Raw genomic sequence first — 17,266 nt, forward strand, 5'->3', positions numbered from 1 at the left:
GTTAGCATAATGCCAGGCTTGGCTTGATGCAGCTTGAATCACAATCAACCCCTCAACTGGCTCTTATTTTGTTTTGCCCTCACCTGGGGAAATTTGTTCTCCCCCTTCTTCCTGGCGTGTGGCACCTTTGTCAGTCTCTTTCTCCAGTTCAAAGGGAAACTGCTCTCTGAACAGCAATCAGAACCACAAGCCAGGGGTTCCAGGCTCTCTCAGCCTTGGCATCGCGGAGATGGGGAACACCAGGCTTTTCGTCTGCATGAACAAAGCCATGGGCATCCCACCAGGAGGCTGCGTCTGGCTTGCTTGCCTCTGTCCAGGGACCCTGGCCAGCCCTGGTACCTAGTAACCTGTGTCAAATCACATTTTATTCTCTTTCTGTAAGAATTACTGTCTGCAGTTTTCCCCATCACAACCACCACCAATCCATTATCCCTTCGGTGGAGTTGTAGTCAGGAGAGGGCTGGCATTTGTCTGGCTTTGTGTGGCGGTCACACGCCCTGCAAGTAGGAGGTGGCCAATACTTGATTTAAAAAGAGAGAGCACTTCTGCTTCTGGCCAAAATAGAATAAAAGGCTTCTTTACCACACCTGCAACAACTGAAATAATCAGACAGAATACATGAAACAGTGGCTTCCAAGACCCCGACATCAGGCAAAATTAAATGCAGTGATCCCAGAGAGAAAGGAAACAAGCAAGGTGAGCCCCTCTAATTGCCCCACATTTCTGCCTTGAGAGAGGCAGATTTCTCCCCCGGCCATGGTGCAGGCAGGGGGAAGCCAGACAGATCCCAGAAGACTCCCAAGTTGCAGAGGTAGGGCTGGGAGTCCAGGAAGATCAAGGCAGCTGGAGTTCACTGGACAGAGTTTCGGAGAAAAGAGAGTTACGCAGGGAGGGAAGTGAGAGACGTGCAGGGGTGCCTTTCCAGTGTCCCCCAGAATATAGATCACTGCAAATATGGGAGGAAAATAATTGAGGCTTGTGGAGAGAATCATTCTAAAGGATTAAAAAGAACAGGCGGGGCACAGTGGCTCACGCCAGTTATCCCAACATTTTGGGAGGCTGAGGCAGGCAGATCACGAGGTCAGGAGATTGAGACCATCCTGGCCAACATGGTGAAACCCCATCTCTACTAAAAGTACAGGCCGGGCGCGGTGGCTCATGCCTGTAATCCCAGCACTTTGGAAGGCCGAGGCGGGAGGATCACGAGGTCAGGAGATCAAGGCCATCCTGGCTAACATGGTGAAACCCCGTCTCTACTAAAAATACAAAAAATTAGCCGGGCATGGTGGTGGCCACCTGTAGTTCCCGCTACTCGAGAGGCTGAGGCAGGAGGATGGTGTGAACCTGGGAGGCAGAGCTTGCAGTGAGCTGAGATCACACCACTGCACTCTAGCCTGGGCAACAGAGCAAGACTCTGTCTCAAAAAAAAAAAAAGGTATAAAAAATTAGCCGGGCATGGTGGCAGGCGCCTATAGTCCCAGCTACTCGGGAGGCTGAGGCTGGAGAATCACTTGAACCCAGGAGGTGGAGGTTGCAGTGAGCTGAGATTGTGCCACTGCACTCCAGTCTGGCGACAGAGCGAAATTCCATCTCAAAAAAAAAAAAAGTACCTGGTGCTCACACTGGCCCAGGAATAATGTTTATTTCCACCAGCCAGAATGGAATAATCCATAATTCTGGTGGGGCATTTGGCATATTTGTGTCTGGGGTTGGGGAGGGGAAGGTTGAGTAAGAAAGATCTTGCCTCAGTAGTGGAGAAAAAAATTAATCCTAGACTGACTACTTATCCAGACCTTTCTAATAAATATATTATGAAGAATTAAACTAATTCCAAGTAACCGCATCCCAGAACAAAGCATATTTACTGGAATGCAAAGATATCCACTGTTTTACCAAATGTCAAATATCCAATCAGAGATTATGAGACATTCAAAGAAGCAGGAAATATTATTAATACTGACATAATGAGGAAATGATTAAGCAATCAAAACTGACCCACGATTAACACAGATGTTACAATTAGCAAAGAAGTACATTAAAATAGTTATCGCTGGGCGTGGTGGTTCACACCTGTAATCCTAGCACTTTGGGATACCAAGGCAGGCAGATCACTTGAGGTCAGGAGTTTGAGACCAGCCTGGCCAACATGGTGAAACCCTGTCTCTACTAAAAAAATACAAAAATAAACCAGGCATGGTGGTGTGCACCTGTAATCCCAGCTACTTTGGAGGCTGAGGCAGGATAATTGCTTGAGCCCTGGAGGTGGAGGTTGCAGTGAGCGGAGATCATGCCACTGTACTCCCGCCTGGGTGACAGAGCAAGACTCTGTCTCAAAAAAAAAAAAAAAAAAAAATATATATATATATATATATATAAAATTATCATAATTGTATTCCACAAGATCGCACAATAGAAACATGTAGAATTTAAAAATATATGTATACCCCATTCAGGCCAGGCACAGTGACTCATGCTTGTAATCCCAGCATGCTTGAAGACATAGCAATAGAAACTATCCACAAAGAAACACACAGAGGGAAAAGAATTCCACATTTGGGAGGCTGACGCATGAGGATCACCTGAGGTCAGCAGTTCAAGACAAGCCTGGGTAACATGGTAAAACCCTGTCTCCACTAAAAATACAAAAATTAGCTGGGCATGGTGGCCTGGGGCTGCAATCTCAACTACTTGGGAGGCTGAGGCATGAGAACCTCTTGAACCCAGGAGGTGGAGGTTGCAGTGAGCAGAGATCATGCCACTCTCAAGCCTGGGCAACAGAGCAAGACCCTGTCTCAAAAATAAATAAAATAAAATAGCCCAATCAAGCTTCACTGAAAACTATAATGCATGAGATGAAAAATGCATTAGATGTAATCAATAGAAAATTAGACATTGCAGAAGAAAAGATTAGTGAACTTGAAGACATAGCAATAGAAACTATCCACAAAGAAACATACAGAGGGAAAAGAATTCCACAAAATAGAGAACATCAATGAGCTGTAGGTCAACTTCAAGCAGCTTAATAATTGGAACCTCTGAAGGAGAGGAGGTAGGAAATGGAAAAAAATTTTGAAAAAATAATGATCAAAATTTTTCCAAAACAATGAAAGCTATAAACCCACAGATCTAAGGAGTCTACAAACTCCAAACACAAGAACCATGAAGAAAACACCAAGGTACATCATACTAGAATCGCTCAAAAACAATAATAAAGACAACATCTTAAAAGCAGCCAGAGGCGGGAAAGACGTATGACATAGAAAGGAAGAAAATAAGAATGGCAACAGACTTCTTATCAGAAACAATGCAAGTGGGAAGACAGTGAAGCAACATCTTTAAAGTACTGGGATCAAAAACTGTCAACCAATACCCGTATGTAAAGCAAAAATATATTTCAAAAGATATTTTCAACAAAAATATACTCAGTGAAATATCTTTCAAAACCAAAGGTTAAATAATGACATTTTAAAACACAAAAGTAGGGGAAAAAACATATTGGCAACACATTTGCTCTGTAAAAAAAAAGTGAAAGAAAGTCCTCCTTGCAGGGGAAAAATAACAGATGGAAACATAGATCTACACAAACGAAGGAAGAGCACTGAAAATGGCACCTCCATGGGTACGTATGCAAGATTTTCAAAATTGTTTAATTCTCCTTAGAAGATAATTGAAAAGAATGCTTAAATAAATGAACAGATATCCCATATTCATGGGTTGGAAGACTTAATATTGTTAACATGGCAATACCGCATAAAGTAATCATAGATTCAATGCAGTAGCTATCAAAATTTCAAGGGCCTTTTTGCAGAAATAGAAAAAGCCCATCCTCAAATTCATATGGAATGGTAAGGGGTCCCAAATAGCCAAGAAATCTTGAAAAAGAACAAAGTTGGAGGTCATACTTCCTGATTTTATAACTAACTACAAGATGATAGACTTAAACCTAACTATATTAATAATCACATTAAATGCAAATAGTCCAAACACCCCTGTCTTAGAACCTTCAGGATGCTATAACAAAATATGTTAGACTGAGTAATTGATAACCAACAGAATTTATTGCTCACTGTTCTGGAGGCTGGGAAGTCCAAGATCGAGATGCTAGCAGATTGGGTGTCTGGTGAGGGCTGCTCTCTGTTTCAAAGATGGCACCTTCTAGCCGTGTTCTCACATGGTGGAAGGGACAAACACCATGAGGTTAAAAGTAAAAGGATAGAAAAAGACACACCATAATAACAGTTGTCAAAAGAAAGCTGGAATAGCTACAGCATTGAAGTAAATTTCAGAGGAAAGAATATTACCAGGCATAAAGAAGGCCACCTAATAATTATAAAGGTGTCAATTAATCTAGAAGACAGAACAATCTTAAATAGCTATCTACTTAATAACAGCATTTCAAAATGCATGCACAAACTGATGGAACTGAAGGAAGAAAGAAATCACAATCATGGCCAGAGATTCCAATATCCCTCTCTCAGACATTGATAGAACAAGTAGACAATTGGTAAGGATATAATAGAAGATCTGAGCAACATTATCTGCCAGCTTGACCGAATTATAATTTATGGAATGCTGTACTCAATCATAGCAAAATAAACCTTCTTTTTAAGTGTACATAGAACATTTACCAAGATAGACCATATTCTGGTCCATAAAATGTAAAAGGATTCAACTTATACAAAATTATACAAAATATGTTCTCTGGCCGTAATGGAAATCAAAAACATAATGATTAACGATAACTTGACAATCCCCAAATATTTGGAAACCAAATAACTTATACTCCACTAGTCAAAGAAGATACCAAAAGTAAAATTAGAAAGTATTATAACCTGAATGAAAATGGAAATATAGCACAGAATTTGTGAGAAAGTCCTAAGGCAGAGCTGAGCTTAGCTTCAGATGCTGCCAAATGCCTTATTAGAAAAGATGAAAGAGCTCAAATCAGTGACCTCAGCTCCACCTTAAGAAACTAGAAATAGAGCAAATTAAAGTAAGCGAAAGAAAGGACTCCCGGCACTTTGGGAGGTCGAGGTGGGAGGACCACCTGAGGTCAGGAGTTCAAGACCAGCCTGGCCAACATGGTGAAACCTCATCTCTACTAGAAATACAAAATGAGCTGGGCGTGGTGGTGCATACCTGTAGTCCCAGCTACTTGGGAAACTGAGGCAAGCAATCACTTGAACCCAGGAGGCAGAGGTTTCAGTGAGCAAAGTTCACGCCACTGCACTCCAACCTGGGCAATAGAGCGAGACTTCGTCTCAAAAAAAAAACCACTCATATAATCATCTCAATACATGCAGAGAAGGCATCTGACAAAATCTAACATCTATTCCTTATAAAAACTCTCACCAAACCAGAAATAGAAGGGAACTTCCTCAACCTGACAACAGACATCTACAAAAACCCTGCAGATAAAATCACACTTAATGGTGAAAGACTGAATGTTTTCCCCCTGAGATCAGGAATAAGAGAACGATGTTCAGTCTCACCACTTCTATTCAACATTGTACTGGAAGTTCTAGCCAGGGAAATGGGTCAAGAAAAATAAATAAAGGAAATTCAGACTGGAAAGGAGGACACAAAACTGTCTTTATTTGCAGATGACATGATCATCTATGTAGAAAGTCCAGTGAAGCTACAAAAAGCTACTAGAACTAATCACTGAATTTAATAAGGCTGCAGGAACAAAATCTATACACATAAATCAATTGTATTTCTATACACTAGCAACCAGCAATTGAAAATTAAGAAATACTTAAGGATAAATCTGACGCAAATGTGAAAAACCTGTACATTAAAAATACACAGCTGAGATAAATGAGATCTACATTAATGGAGAGGTATACTACATTCATAGGCTGGAAGACTCCAAATTGTTAAGATGCCATTTTCCTCTCAAATTGATCTATAGAGTCAATGTAATTGCAATAAAGATTCCAGCAGGCTTTTGTTGTAGAAACTGACAAACTAACTCTAAAATTCATATGGAAATGTGTGGAAAATGGAAGAACCAAAACAACTTTGTTTATTTATTCATTTATTTATTTTTTTTTTTGAGACAGAGTTTCGCTCTTGTTGCCTAGGCTGGAGTGCAATGGTGTGATCTCGGCTCACTGCAACCTCCACCCTGCAGGTTCAAGCAATTCTCCTGCCTCAGCCTCCCAAGTAGCTGGGATTACGGGCGCCCACCACCACACCTGGCTAATTTTGTAGTATTAGTAGAGACAGGGTTTCTGCATGTTGGTCAGATTGTTCTTGAACTCCTGACCTCAGGTGATCCACCCGCCTCGGCCTCCGTAAGTGCTGGGAGTACAGGCGTTAGCCACCGCGCCCGGCTGACTATGGTTTTTAAAAGTAAAATCCTTCAGACCTTCCTGGGGGCAAATAATAAATGCCAAGATGTGGTGACCCAGAAGACAGGCCTGTCCCTCGGTCACCGCAGGATCCCTTCTCTGGACATTGAGGCTCCTTGGAGGAGAGCAGGTGTCTGGTCCGCAGGCAGATGTCTGACGCGAGGGACCCACGGTAACTCCACCCTGCAGACCGGGCCACAGAGGCAGCTTCTCCGGGGCCACTTGGCTCTGAGGTGAGTTTCTAATGGGAAAAGAGGGCTTGTCTGTGGGTTGGAGAAATAAGCCCAAATCCCCTTTCTGGGACCTAATGTTCAGCTTTCGTGTCAATGCACACATCCCAGAAACAGGCGCCAGCCAGAGACTCCAGGAAGTGGGCTCCCCCTCAGGGTCTCCCCAGGTCCGGCATGGGCTCTGGCTCTTCGAGGATCTTCCTAGAGAAAGGCACCGTGCTCAGGCCAGTGGCCCGAGGGGACAGGCTCAGGAACTGGCTCCTAGCTGGCTGCACGGGGGAAGGGGTTGGGGGAAGAGGGGCAGGCCCTTACTCCTCACTCCCACCCCTGCCCTGCCCCAGTCTACGCATTTGGGAAGCAAGTCTGGAAGACACCCAGCCGCCTGGCCTGCAGCCCACATCCATCCCCATGGGACCAGAGAACCCACAGAGGGGCGTCCAGAACACCTGGGACACAGAGGCAGTTTTCTGGGTAGAGCCAGGCACACATCCAGCGGCAGAGGCCCTAGGAGCAGGGCTCAGGGTAGAGACTGAGTGCCCTGAGGCAGCTTCTGGGGGTCTTCAAAAGAGGACCCATCTCCTGGACACACAGAACCCACTTTGCCCATGCAAAGCCCGGGGCCCTGTCCTGATGACTTAGGAGCAAAGAGACTTTGGGAGTTATGGTAAAATTGGGGATACTAACAGCTTCCTTGCAGGCCTGTCAGGAGGACTGGATTAGAATGGGCACCCCTAAGCATCTTCCCATGTGTGGAGGGGGCGCTCAGAGCCCTGATGTCCTTTTCCTATTTGTTCCCCGCAGGAGTGGGGTGACCAGAAGATTCTGGGTCTACTGGATTTTGAAAAAAGGCAGAGAGCAGAGTGAGACGGAGACAGTCTGGAGAGCCAGCCAGCAGAACTCTGCACAGCTGTATTCTCCACCTCCCACCTTGTGCCCTGCTGTCCCCGGGGTCGTGGACCAGCAGAGGGTGGGCAGGAGACCGCATTCACAGTGTGGCTCCTCGCTGTCATCCCAGAGTCTCCCCTCACGAGCACCCCGGCTGCAGGGCGTAACCTGAGGCCCGAGCGGGGCCCATGGAGCTTCTGCTGCTTTTCCCCGGGGGCCCTGATGTGACATTTCTCATCCAGGAAGAGGATGGAAGGTGAGGTCCCTCTCCACACTGCACCTGCCGCCCTGGGGCTCCCCACCCACCTGCGCAGGAGGGAGGAGCAGGGGACACCCTTGGGAGAGCGTTTCCTTTAAAAACATCAGACCACGAACCAGGGCCCAGTGGGGCGGCCCAGAGGCGGTGGAAGGACCAGGGCCCAGTGGGGCGGCCCAGAGGCGGTGGAAGGACCAGGGCCCAGTGGGGCGGCCCAGAGGCGGTGGAAGGACCAGGGCCCAGTGGGGCGGCCCAGAGGCGGTGGAAGGACCAGGGCCCAGTGGGGCGGCCCAGAGGCGGTGGAAGGACCAGGGCCCAGTGGGGCGGCCCAGAGGCGGTGGAAGGACCAGGGCCCAGTGGGGCGGCCCAGAGGCGGTGGAAGGACCAGGGCCCAGTGGGGCGGCCCAGAGGCGGTGGAAGGACCAGGGCCCAGTGGGGCGGCCCAGAGGCGGTGGAAGGACCAGGGCCCAGTGGGGCGGCCCAGAGGCGGTGGAAGGGAAAGCGGAGCTCGATCTGGGTTTCGGCCCCAGCAAGTCCCCTCCCCCGGTTGACCCAAATTTCCCACTCTAAAGTGAAGGTGGCAGCTGGACTCCAACTCGCGGAGGAAATCCGGCCGCCACACAGCGGGCTGAGGTGGAAGGTGTCATCGGTCATCCTCGTCATTTTGATATTCACCTTGGACCCTTGTGGGAACCTCTTTCCCTAGTTTGTCACCAGCTCTGCCTCTCCCTCACCCACCTGTGACCCAAGCACATTCTCGTGACCTCTCTGAGCCTCAGTTTCCTTATCTGTCAAGTCGAGATCACAGCACTGACCTCCAGGGCTCACTGGGAAGCGGGGATGAGGTGGTGCGCATTGCAGTGGCTGGCACCGGCTGTGAGCTCAGAACACGGCGGCCGGAGCTATCCGCCAGCAACTCTTAAGCCAAAGCCCTCACTGGGCTGCCTGCCAGCTGTCAGAGACCAAGCTCCAGGTGACCCCTCCACCGAGAGCAGTTCCCCCTTCCCCCTTCTGAGCGCCAGGCAGGTCCACAGCCGCCCTGCTCCGGAGTGGGTCCCAGGTGGCAGGCGGGGGTAGAGAGGATTCAGGGTGCTGCCTTCTGTCCTTCACACCCTGCAAGGGGCCCCTTCCAATCAGAAGCTGTTTCCATGGCAACCCTGCTGGGCCCCATCCTCCCCTTTGCAGCCAAAGACTCCGCCGCGGGCCGGCCTCGCCACTGTCCCTCCTTGAAGGCATGATTGGTCTCTTCTCCCCTGTGAGTATGTCCAACACGTTTGAACAGAGTCGCTTCTCACAGCCCATCCTCAAAGCCAGCACCGGGGCCCAACACCCCGCCCCCCACGCGCCGCCCCTCTCTCAGCTGTGGCCCCGCCTGCCCAGCAGGGCAGATTGCCTGGCAAGCAGTCAGCTTGTAATTAGCACTCATTAGCGCTCCAGCAATCTGCAGACAAGTCACCTGTGGCCAAGTCCCTTCTGAACGATTGCAATGATTCCTGTGGGTTTCAAACATCAAAGGATGCGGAGCTGAGCGAGAGGCAGGCAGCGCCCTTTGTGCGTATTTCTGCCCCTTCCCGCTCTTGCACCCCAGAAAGTTCTCATCTGTGGAATGGGCCGGCAGGGAGGGTGGCTGAGGTAGCACTCACAGCGGGCCTGGGGAGCTGGATGGGGCTGGGTGCTGGCCTCCCAGCCAGCTGCCCTTCCTGAGAAAGCGTCTCTGCAAACACGGTGTGTCCACGAGGCCCCTGCGGGAGGATACTCACATCCAGCCAGAAGATGAGGCTGCTGTGTCGGTGGCCAAGGCCCTCCAGTGCCGGGGCTGGAGCACCTGCAGGTGGTGTAAGCAGAGGGGGCGTCGTCCTCGGGGAGCTCACAGCCTGGGGAGAGGCAGAGGGGTCGTGGGGTAGACCCAGGGCCCAGCACTTCTAGAAGAAGAGAGAGCAGAGGGGCTGGGGAGATGGCCCGTGGTCCCCACACAGGGAGAGAAGAGCATGTGCAAAGTCCCAAAGCAGAGGGCATCTGGGCCATGACAACCACTAGCCAGTCAGACAGGGCGGCCTCCCCACAGCTGACACCCTCCAGCCTTCCCTCCCTCCTTCCCACACACTCCCTCCCTCCTTCCCTCCCCCTTCCCTCCCTCCTTCCCTCCCCCTTCCCTCCCTCCTTCCCTCCCCCTTCCCTCCCTCCTTCCCTCCCTTCTTCCCTCCCCCTTCCCTCCCTCCTTCCCTCCCTCCTTCCCTCCCCCTTCCCTCTCTCCTTCCCTCCCTCCCTCCTTCCTTCCCTCCCTGCTTCCCTCCCTCCTCACTACACACTTCTGCCCTTCCTTCCTTCCTTCTTTCCTCCCTCCTTCCCTCCCTCCCTTCCTCCCTCCCTCCCTCCCTCCCTCCCTTCCCTCCCTTCCCCCCTCCCTCCCTCCCCTCCCTCCCTTCCCCCCTCCCTCCCTCCCTTCCCTCCCTTCCCCCCCTTCCTCCCTCCCTCCCTCCTTGCTATCATCTAGTGGGCAAAAAATAGACTCTACTTTAGAGTCAAAGACTCTTAGACCTCAAATGCTCTGGTCCTGGGCCCAACTGGCCCAGTTCCCAAATGGAAGAACTCAGCAACAGGGATTTGCATGAATCGTGCTGTGCCCGGCAGAACCGTGGCCAAGGCCCAGACCCCTGGACCCCTGCTCTGTGACCTTCCCATGACACAAAGCTGCTGTGGCCTCCACCCCGGCCAGGGTCAGGGAGTGCTCTAAAAAAAAAAAAAAAAAAAAAAGCCTGCCACATTTCTCTTCTGGTTTCAAATTGATGATCCGAGAATAATTGGCTCTATAGGCAGAGTAGGTCCCTGTACACAATGCAACCTTCAGAGATAGGACAGGACGTGTTGGCAAATCCTCCATCCTCTTCTGAAGGACGCTCGGGGGAGAGGAGAGGCTCGGACATCAGGACAGGCTCTGGGAAGGCTCTTGGTGTCTCCCTGTTGGGGGACCTCTGCTGTGACTTGGGGGACATGTGCAGCCATACAAGGAGGGAAGGTCAGCTGCCTCCACCGCGACCACCTCCTGACCGTGCAGTGACTGCTTAAGAGTGACAGCTCCTCAGGCCCTGGGAACAGCAGGGAGGGGGCTGGTGACAGAGGCTTTGGGGAAGACAGGCCCCATGGCCTCCAGCCTGCCTGGACTCAGCCACCTGCGGTGACCTCCTAGTGTCCAGGCCCCAGGCCACCCAGGGGCTGCTCCTGGCAGCTCTGGGCAGTGGTCAAGTCCTTGAGGAAAAGCAGAAGAGGTGGCCGGGCTGAGGGCGCCCAGGACTGTGGCGGGGGCTGAACCCTGCCCAGGGTCCGTCTGCTGGCCGGCCGCCTCCGAGGATGGTCTGGCTTTCCCATCACGGTTTGTCAGCAATGGGGTCGGGGCTGGGGCGCATGTATTTGTATTCCTCAGATATCCCTGTTGCCCGGTCTGCCTTGGTGCGGGAGAGGACGTTCCGGCTGCACCCCATGAGTTCCGGGGGGGAAGGAAGGAGAACGCACGGGAACCATCGATCCCATTGATTTGCCGGGGGTGTGGGAAGACGCTTCTCTCCTGCGGGATTTTTTAAAGCGCAGTTTGGCTGGGCTTGGGTTTCTTCTTCACTAATTGAATTCCATTTGTGCCGGAGAGAACAGAAAAAATACTGTTTGCCTCTGCCCGGCCCCTCCCCCTGCGGCGAGGAGGAGAAGCGCAAGTGCAGACAGAGGGGACGCCTTTCAGGCCGTGTGAACCAGCCCCAGCCGTGGTGACCCGAGCGGCCACGGCTCGGCACAGGGCAGGTGTCCCCGGGACAATACCCCCCGGCCCCCCGGGCAGCCTTCAGGGGCAGTGGCAGGCACTGGGGATGGGAGGGCCAGGGACCACCCCGGGGAGAGAATGCTGGAGCCAGCCGGGGTCCTGGGGGCAGGGCCAGAAGGAAGCCCCCGGGCACCCGGGCCCTGATGAATGCAGCCGCGGTTGAGAATCGCCCGCGTGAATCCCTATTCAGAGCGGAGCCCTTGTTCTCGCCGAGTCCGCTGCCTGGGCAGCCGCAGATGTCCCAGAGCAGAGTGGACGATTCTGCAGACACAAAGGCGCTTGTGGGGAGCTGGTGCTGCGTTTTGTTTGGGTTTGGGTTTTTCGTGCCTAAGCCAGTGAAGCGAGCGAGGCCTTCGCTTAAACTTGACCTCCTGGTGGCTCCCAGCACCCCGCTGGCCGGCCGGTCCCAGGAGGGCTGCAGTAAGCCAGTGAGTCCGGGCCACTTGGATGCCACCCGGCCCCAGCGCCCCCGTGGCAGCTGCTCCCCGGAGAGCAGTGGTGACCATGGGAATGATCGTGACAGTGACAGTGCCCTCCCTGCTCACGGGGTGTCTTCTCATTTCCATGTTATAGATGAAGAAACAGGCCGGGAGGCTAAGCGGCTTGCTTCTATGTTCACACAGCCCCACAATGTCTGGAGTGGGTGCTTCCCACCCAGGCTGTCTCTTGGACGTCCCTGTGCCCAGCCCTGTCCTGGTGCTCCTTGAGGGGAGGAGGCTGGGGCCACCCAGCTTCTGGGGCTCAGGGCCTTTCCATCCTTGGGGACCGCCTGTGGCCGGCAGACACCTCCCATCTCAGGGTCAGACCTCCCTGCTGTCTATCACGCCTTATGGGGGATATGCCCATTGAAGACTTTTTTTTTTTTTTTTTTTTTTTTGGAGACGGAGTCTCACTCTGTCACCCAGGCTGGAGTACAGTGGGATGATCTCAGCTCACTGCAACCTCTGCCACCTGGGTTCAAGCAAGTCTCCTGCCTCAGCCTCCTGAGTAGCTGGGATTACAGGCACCTGCCACCGCGCCTGGCTAATTTTGTAGTTTCTAGTAGAGATGGGTTTTCACCATCTTGGCCATGCTGGTCTTGAACTCCTGACCTCGTGATCCACCCACCTCAGCCTCCCAAAGTGCTGGATTACAGGCGTGAGCCACCGCGCCCGGCCCCATTGAAGACTTTATCTGTGACCGACATCGTTGAGGATGGGAGGTTGAACCCCAGTGGACAGTCACTTCCACCCTGGCTCTTACGGCTGCACGAGCCAGGCTGAGAATTCTGCAGGTGCCGTTGTCTGTGGTCTGACTGTGACCTGAACCTGGCGGCTGGCAAGCTCCGTGTGTCTCTGAGGCGTCTTGGCTCTGCTGCACCCAGCGGTTTAATGAACGTGAGAAAACATCGCACAGGAGGTGCTGGCAAACCCCCTCCCGACAAGGGCCACAGTCCAGGTCCTGGGAGGGGCTCACGCTGCTCAGCCGCCAAAGATATGGGGAAGCCCCCCAGACCAGTGACCCATTATCCATACCCATGGGGGCCTAAGGAGAAGGGGACTTGCCTTCAGGTAGCTCCCAGTCCAGTGATCCCCCTGCCGACAAGCACCCGCCTGTGTAAAGTGGGGTAATGGAGGTGGCTCAGGGAGCACTGACCGTGAAACAGGCGAAGTGGCCACTGCCTGAGCGTTCCACATTGTTCCAGTGCCAGCCTGACGGGCATTTGTGGGCACTGGGCGGAGCACCTATGACATCAACAGAACCCCAGCGCCCGCCCCAGAGGACAGCGCCGATGGAGAGGAACCAGGGGCACAGAGATGTTAACTGATTTTCTCCCAGTCACACAGCAGTAGAGGAAAGGGCCTAGGCAACCCCACCCTCCCAGGCTCCCAGCAGTAGATGGATGAAGGATGAGGGGACACCTAGGGAGAAGGGCAGGGATGGGAGGACCAGGAGCTAAGGCTGGGAGCCGGGAGGAAGGCGGCCAGCACTCAGGTGAGTGTGGGGCCAATGCCAGGCCCTGGGCGTGGAACCGGGGAGTTCGTGTTTCAGCTCCACAGCCAGGACTCACTTTGCAGGGAGAGCGAGGGGGAGGGTCACCTGCTCCCTGAAGCCAGGTGTGGGCGGTCAGGCTGGCTTCCTCTCCAGGCCACCTCACCCCACTTCCACCCCACCACTTCCACCCCACAGGAGGAGCGTGGGCAGGCAAGTCCCAGCAAGGGTGCTGCTTTCCTGGGCCTGAGCCACGCCCAGTGGCCGCGGGGCTGGGGAGATGGCAGATGTGGGGAAGAATGTTGAGGCTGGTGATCGGTGATAGCTGCGGCTCAGCCAGCTTGGGTACTGCATGCGCCATCCAAAGCCCCGAGGCCCGGGAGACGAGCCAGCCCAGTCGGATCGCCAGTGGAGAGCCAGGCCGGGCAGCTGGGAGACCTGGCTGCAACGGTGCCTCTGGGCTCCAGGGGTAGGTTTGGCCTCAGCGGTCCTGACTCAGGATGCCCCGGCCTTCTCCACGGGTGCCCAGCACAGGGGCCAACACCGCACTCTCCAAGGATTTACTCTACCCTCTGGAGTGGGACCCCTGGCATCACCCGTGCCACCACACCTTCCTTGCTGGGCCAGCCTCCACATGGCCGAGAGTGATGATGTGGTTGATAATCACCACCACCATTATCCAGCCCATTTCACATGCTGAGCCCTGAGCCCCGAGCCCCAGACACACATAGCCTGGGCTCGTCCCCTCCCGCCCTGCTCCCGCGCTGTTCGTACCCTCAAGGTCCCTGTGTGTGTTTGCTGCAAGCGGCATTTGGGTAGGTTCTTTGCATCTGTTTTCTCTACTCCTTGCAACAGCCTTGTCCCCATTTTACAGATGATAAATTGAGCCATGCAGAGGAGAGGTAACTCCCTCCTGTCCTCAGAGTGTCCCAAAGACCCTCCTTTGCCTGGTGAGTGACACACTAGAGCCCGCACGGTGACAGCTCAGGTATGTGGCACCCCTCGGACCCGCCCCTCCCTGGGTGGAGTGGCCCAGCTGCGGTGGGCACTTCCTCACCCAGCCGTGGGCACAGGCCAGACCCTGAGCCCAGCGGCCCTGTAATTTCAGATGTAGCTGGGCATGTGTGTGTTACTGGGTGATACTTAAACCCTAACCTTTTCAAAAGCAAACCCAAGTAAGCACATATTGGAGAACCATAATTCCAAGCTTGGAGGCCTCCCTCAAGGCGATGGGGAGTGTGGCATCGTGACCACTAACCCGGTCCCTCCGCGGCCTTGGGTTTAAAAGTGTCTGTGTCCAGCCGGGAGGTGAACTCCTGACACCAACGCCCGTCCAGCCCACACCTCTGCCTGGCAGTGTGCAGCAGGACTCCTGAAGCCCAAGTCGAGAGCAGCGCCTGGTCTCCACCTGAGACTGGGTGGCGGGGAAGCGCTGCCTCTGACCTCAGTGAGCATGGAGAGGTGAGATGCCCGGCGGCCCACGCCATTGAAGGCACAGCTGAGGGCTGGTCAGGGCAGGTAACTGGGAAGGCTGTGGATGCCTCGGGCCCCCAAGCAAACAAAGCCTTTGAGGGAGCCCAGGGTCCTGACCGGGAGCGATGCAAGGCCCCCGGCTGCAGGGACAGCTTGGGAAGGGCCCCCGCTCACTCCAGCTGCACTCTGTGGGCTGTGGGGAGCTAATTCAAGGAAGGCAGATGTGTTTCAGGAATAAGCCAGCCCAGAACCCCCTGCCAGCTGCCAGGGAGTTCCCCACCCTTATCTCATTGCAGGCTGCATGGTGTGGCCAAAGGCACTGAGCCAGGCTGTCCCTCATGTGGGGACCAGGGCAAGGGCCTGGCCCAGCCTGGGGACTGCAGTGGTCTCGCTTGGGTTTGCTGTGCAACTGGGTAGCGGTGGTGCCTGCCCCGAGCCCTCGGTCCAGTCACTGAGGGTGTGACAGCGAGATGAGCCAGGAGACGATGTTCTCCCTCAGCACACGACTGTCCCTGAGAGGCCACCAGGACATGGCTGTCATTGTCCCTGTCACTGACAGCTGGAGAGGATGCCCAGGCTGTGGGCAGGGCAGTGTGGGAAGGGGGCTGGGCAGGAGGTGCTGGGACAAGGCCAGGCTCCTTCCTGCTGGCTTCCCTGGTGTGTTGATGGGCTATATGTTTTCTTTGATTAAGGCGGTGATAGGTTTGGACAGTAGAGATTTCAGCAGTTTCTGGAAGGGTGAGTTGGTGCCGCACAACCTTGCCTGGGAGCTGGGACACACGGCCTGGACCAAGCTGTGGTGACAGGGACACCCCTCCCAAAGCCTGGGTTCCCTGCTCAGCCTTACTCCCCCCAGCCTGCATGTGGCCGCCCCTCCCCTCAGCGAATTTGTCTGTTTCCCCATCCACCTGCTCCCAGGCTTCATTCGAGGCTGGGTCCGAGCACCGCCCCACAGCCTTCCTGGCCCCAGCCAGCGGCCTCTGCCCTTCACAGGAGCCTGCTCGGGGAGCCTCGTGGGCGTCAATGGAGCTGGACGGGGGGCTTCCTCTGCACCCCCAGTGCAGAGGTGGGGAGCCCTGCCCGGGGTGACTGCCTCCCACTACCCCATGGGGCCCACAGAGTTGGCCAAGATGGCCCCCTTCCCACCGGGGCTGAGCAGGACCCCCCTCCCCAGGGACAGGGACTTGTAGGACCAGGAGACACAGCCCAGGACAGTGGCCGGTGCCACTGCCCCTCCCACCACACCCTCTCGGCCTTGCACTGGCCCCCAGCCCCATGCCTCCCCTGCTCTTCACGTTCATCTTCAGGGGACCCCCTCTGTCCCTGACTGTCCCCTCGCCACCACAGCCTGTCTCATCCATCTCAGCGCACCACTCCCACCGCCCAGGGGCTCTCCCTGCCAGGTGTGAACTAGGGGTGGTGGGGTGGCTGGAGGGGTGAGCGTGTGCCCTCTTCCTGTGCTGGGGGAGCTGGGGGTGTCAGGTGTGGAGGGAGGAGCCTGGTGGCGAGGCCTGGAGGGACCAGCAGGGGCCGTGGGGTCCTGGGCCTGTGGTGCATCCCCCACTTCAGTCTGAACAGGACCTGCCTCGGAAGCAGAATCAGATTCCGCTGACTGGGACAACGTCACGTGACAGCGACTCCAGCGCCCGGGGCCTGGGAGAACAAAGGCGGCTGACCCGGTGAGCAGCAGTGACCGAGCATCCAGGGCTGCTCGCTGGCTCTCTCCAAACACATTAGTGGGCTTGTCAGAGATGCGTGCTCCCCTCCGCCCTCATTCACGATACAAATGCCATTCCCAGGTGGCTTCGGGCCAGACGCACTCTGCTTGAATGCCCGCTGAAGCAGGTCCCAGCCCCAGACCTCAGCAGTCTCTGCCCCATGCGAGCCCAGTGCTGCCATCTGCATCTGGAAGGGGGCAGAGGGGGCCCAGGGCGCTGATGAGCACTGGGCTGGGCTGCCTCCTCATCCGGGGCACCCTGCACCCGGCCTGCCCCCAACACTAGGGCCTGACGCATCTTCCGGTGCCACCCAAGGAGGGTCCGAGGGGGCCATGTGCTCCCAGGCCCTCCATGTCAGGTTCTCGGGAGGGAGGGCCTGGAAGGACTCAGAGCCTGCCTGATTCAGGGTGCCTTGCTTAGGTACAAGCCCTGGCCCCACCCACCCCAGCACCCTCCTTCCCGCCCCGCTCCCGGCAGTTCTTCCCTCTCTCTGTCACCCAGGCCCATGCATATTCTTTCTACATATTTCACTCGGATGCTCCCTCCTCCAGGAAGCCCTCCCTGACTGC

At 54.5% G+C, this 17,266-nt stretch overlaps 1 protein-coding gene across 1 annotated transcript in view; it reads left to right on the top strand.

Annotated features, from left to right (window-relative positions):
* Positions 1-229: 229 nt before the first annotated feature.
* Positions 230-17,266, top strand: part of LOC129395071 (uncharacterized) — a 33,321-nt gene continuing 16,284 nt past the window's right edge. Inside the window, exons 1-3 of the mRNA XM_063603208.1 lie at positions 230-335; positions 15,723-16,045; positions 16,549-16,658. Coding sequence (XP_063459278.1) covers positions 230-335; positions 15,723-16,045; positions 16,549-16,658 — 539 coding nt within the window. The remainder of the gene's footprint in view (positions 336-15,722; positions 16,046-16,548; positions 16,659-17,266) is intronic.

Source organism: Pan paniscus, chromosome 23 (assembly GCF_029289425.2).
Source record: "Pan paniscus chromosome 23, NHGRI_mPanPan1-v2.0_pri, whole genome shotgun sequence".
Taxonomy (NCBI): domain Eukaryota; kingdom Metazoa; phylum Chordata; class Mammalia; order Primates; family Hominidae; genus Pan; species Pan paniscus.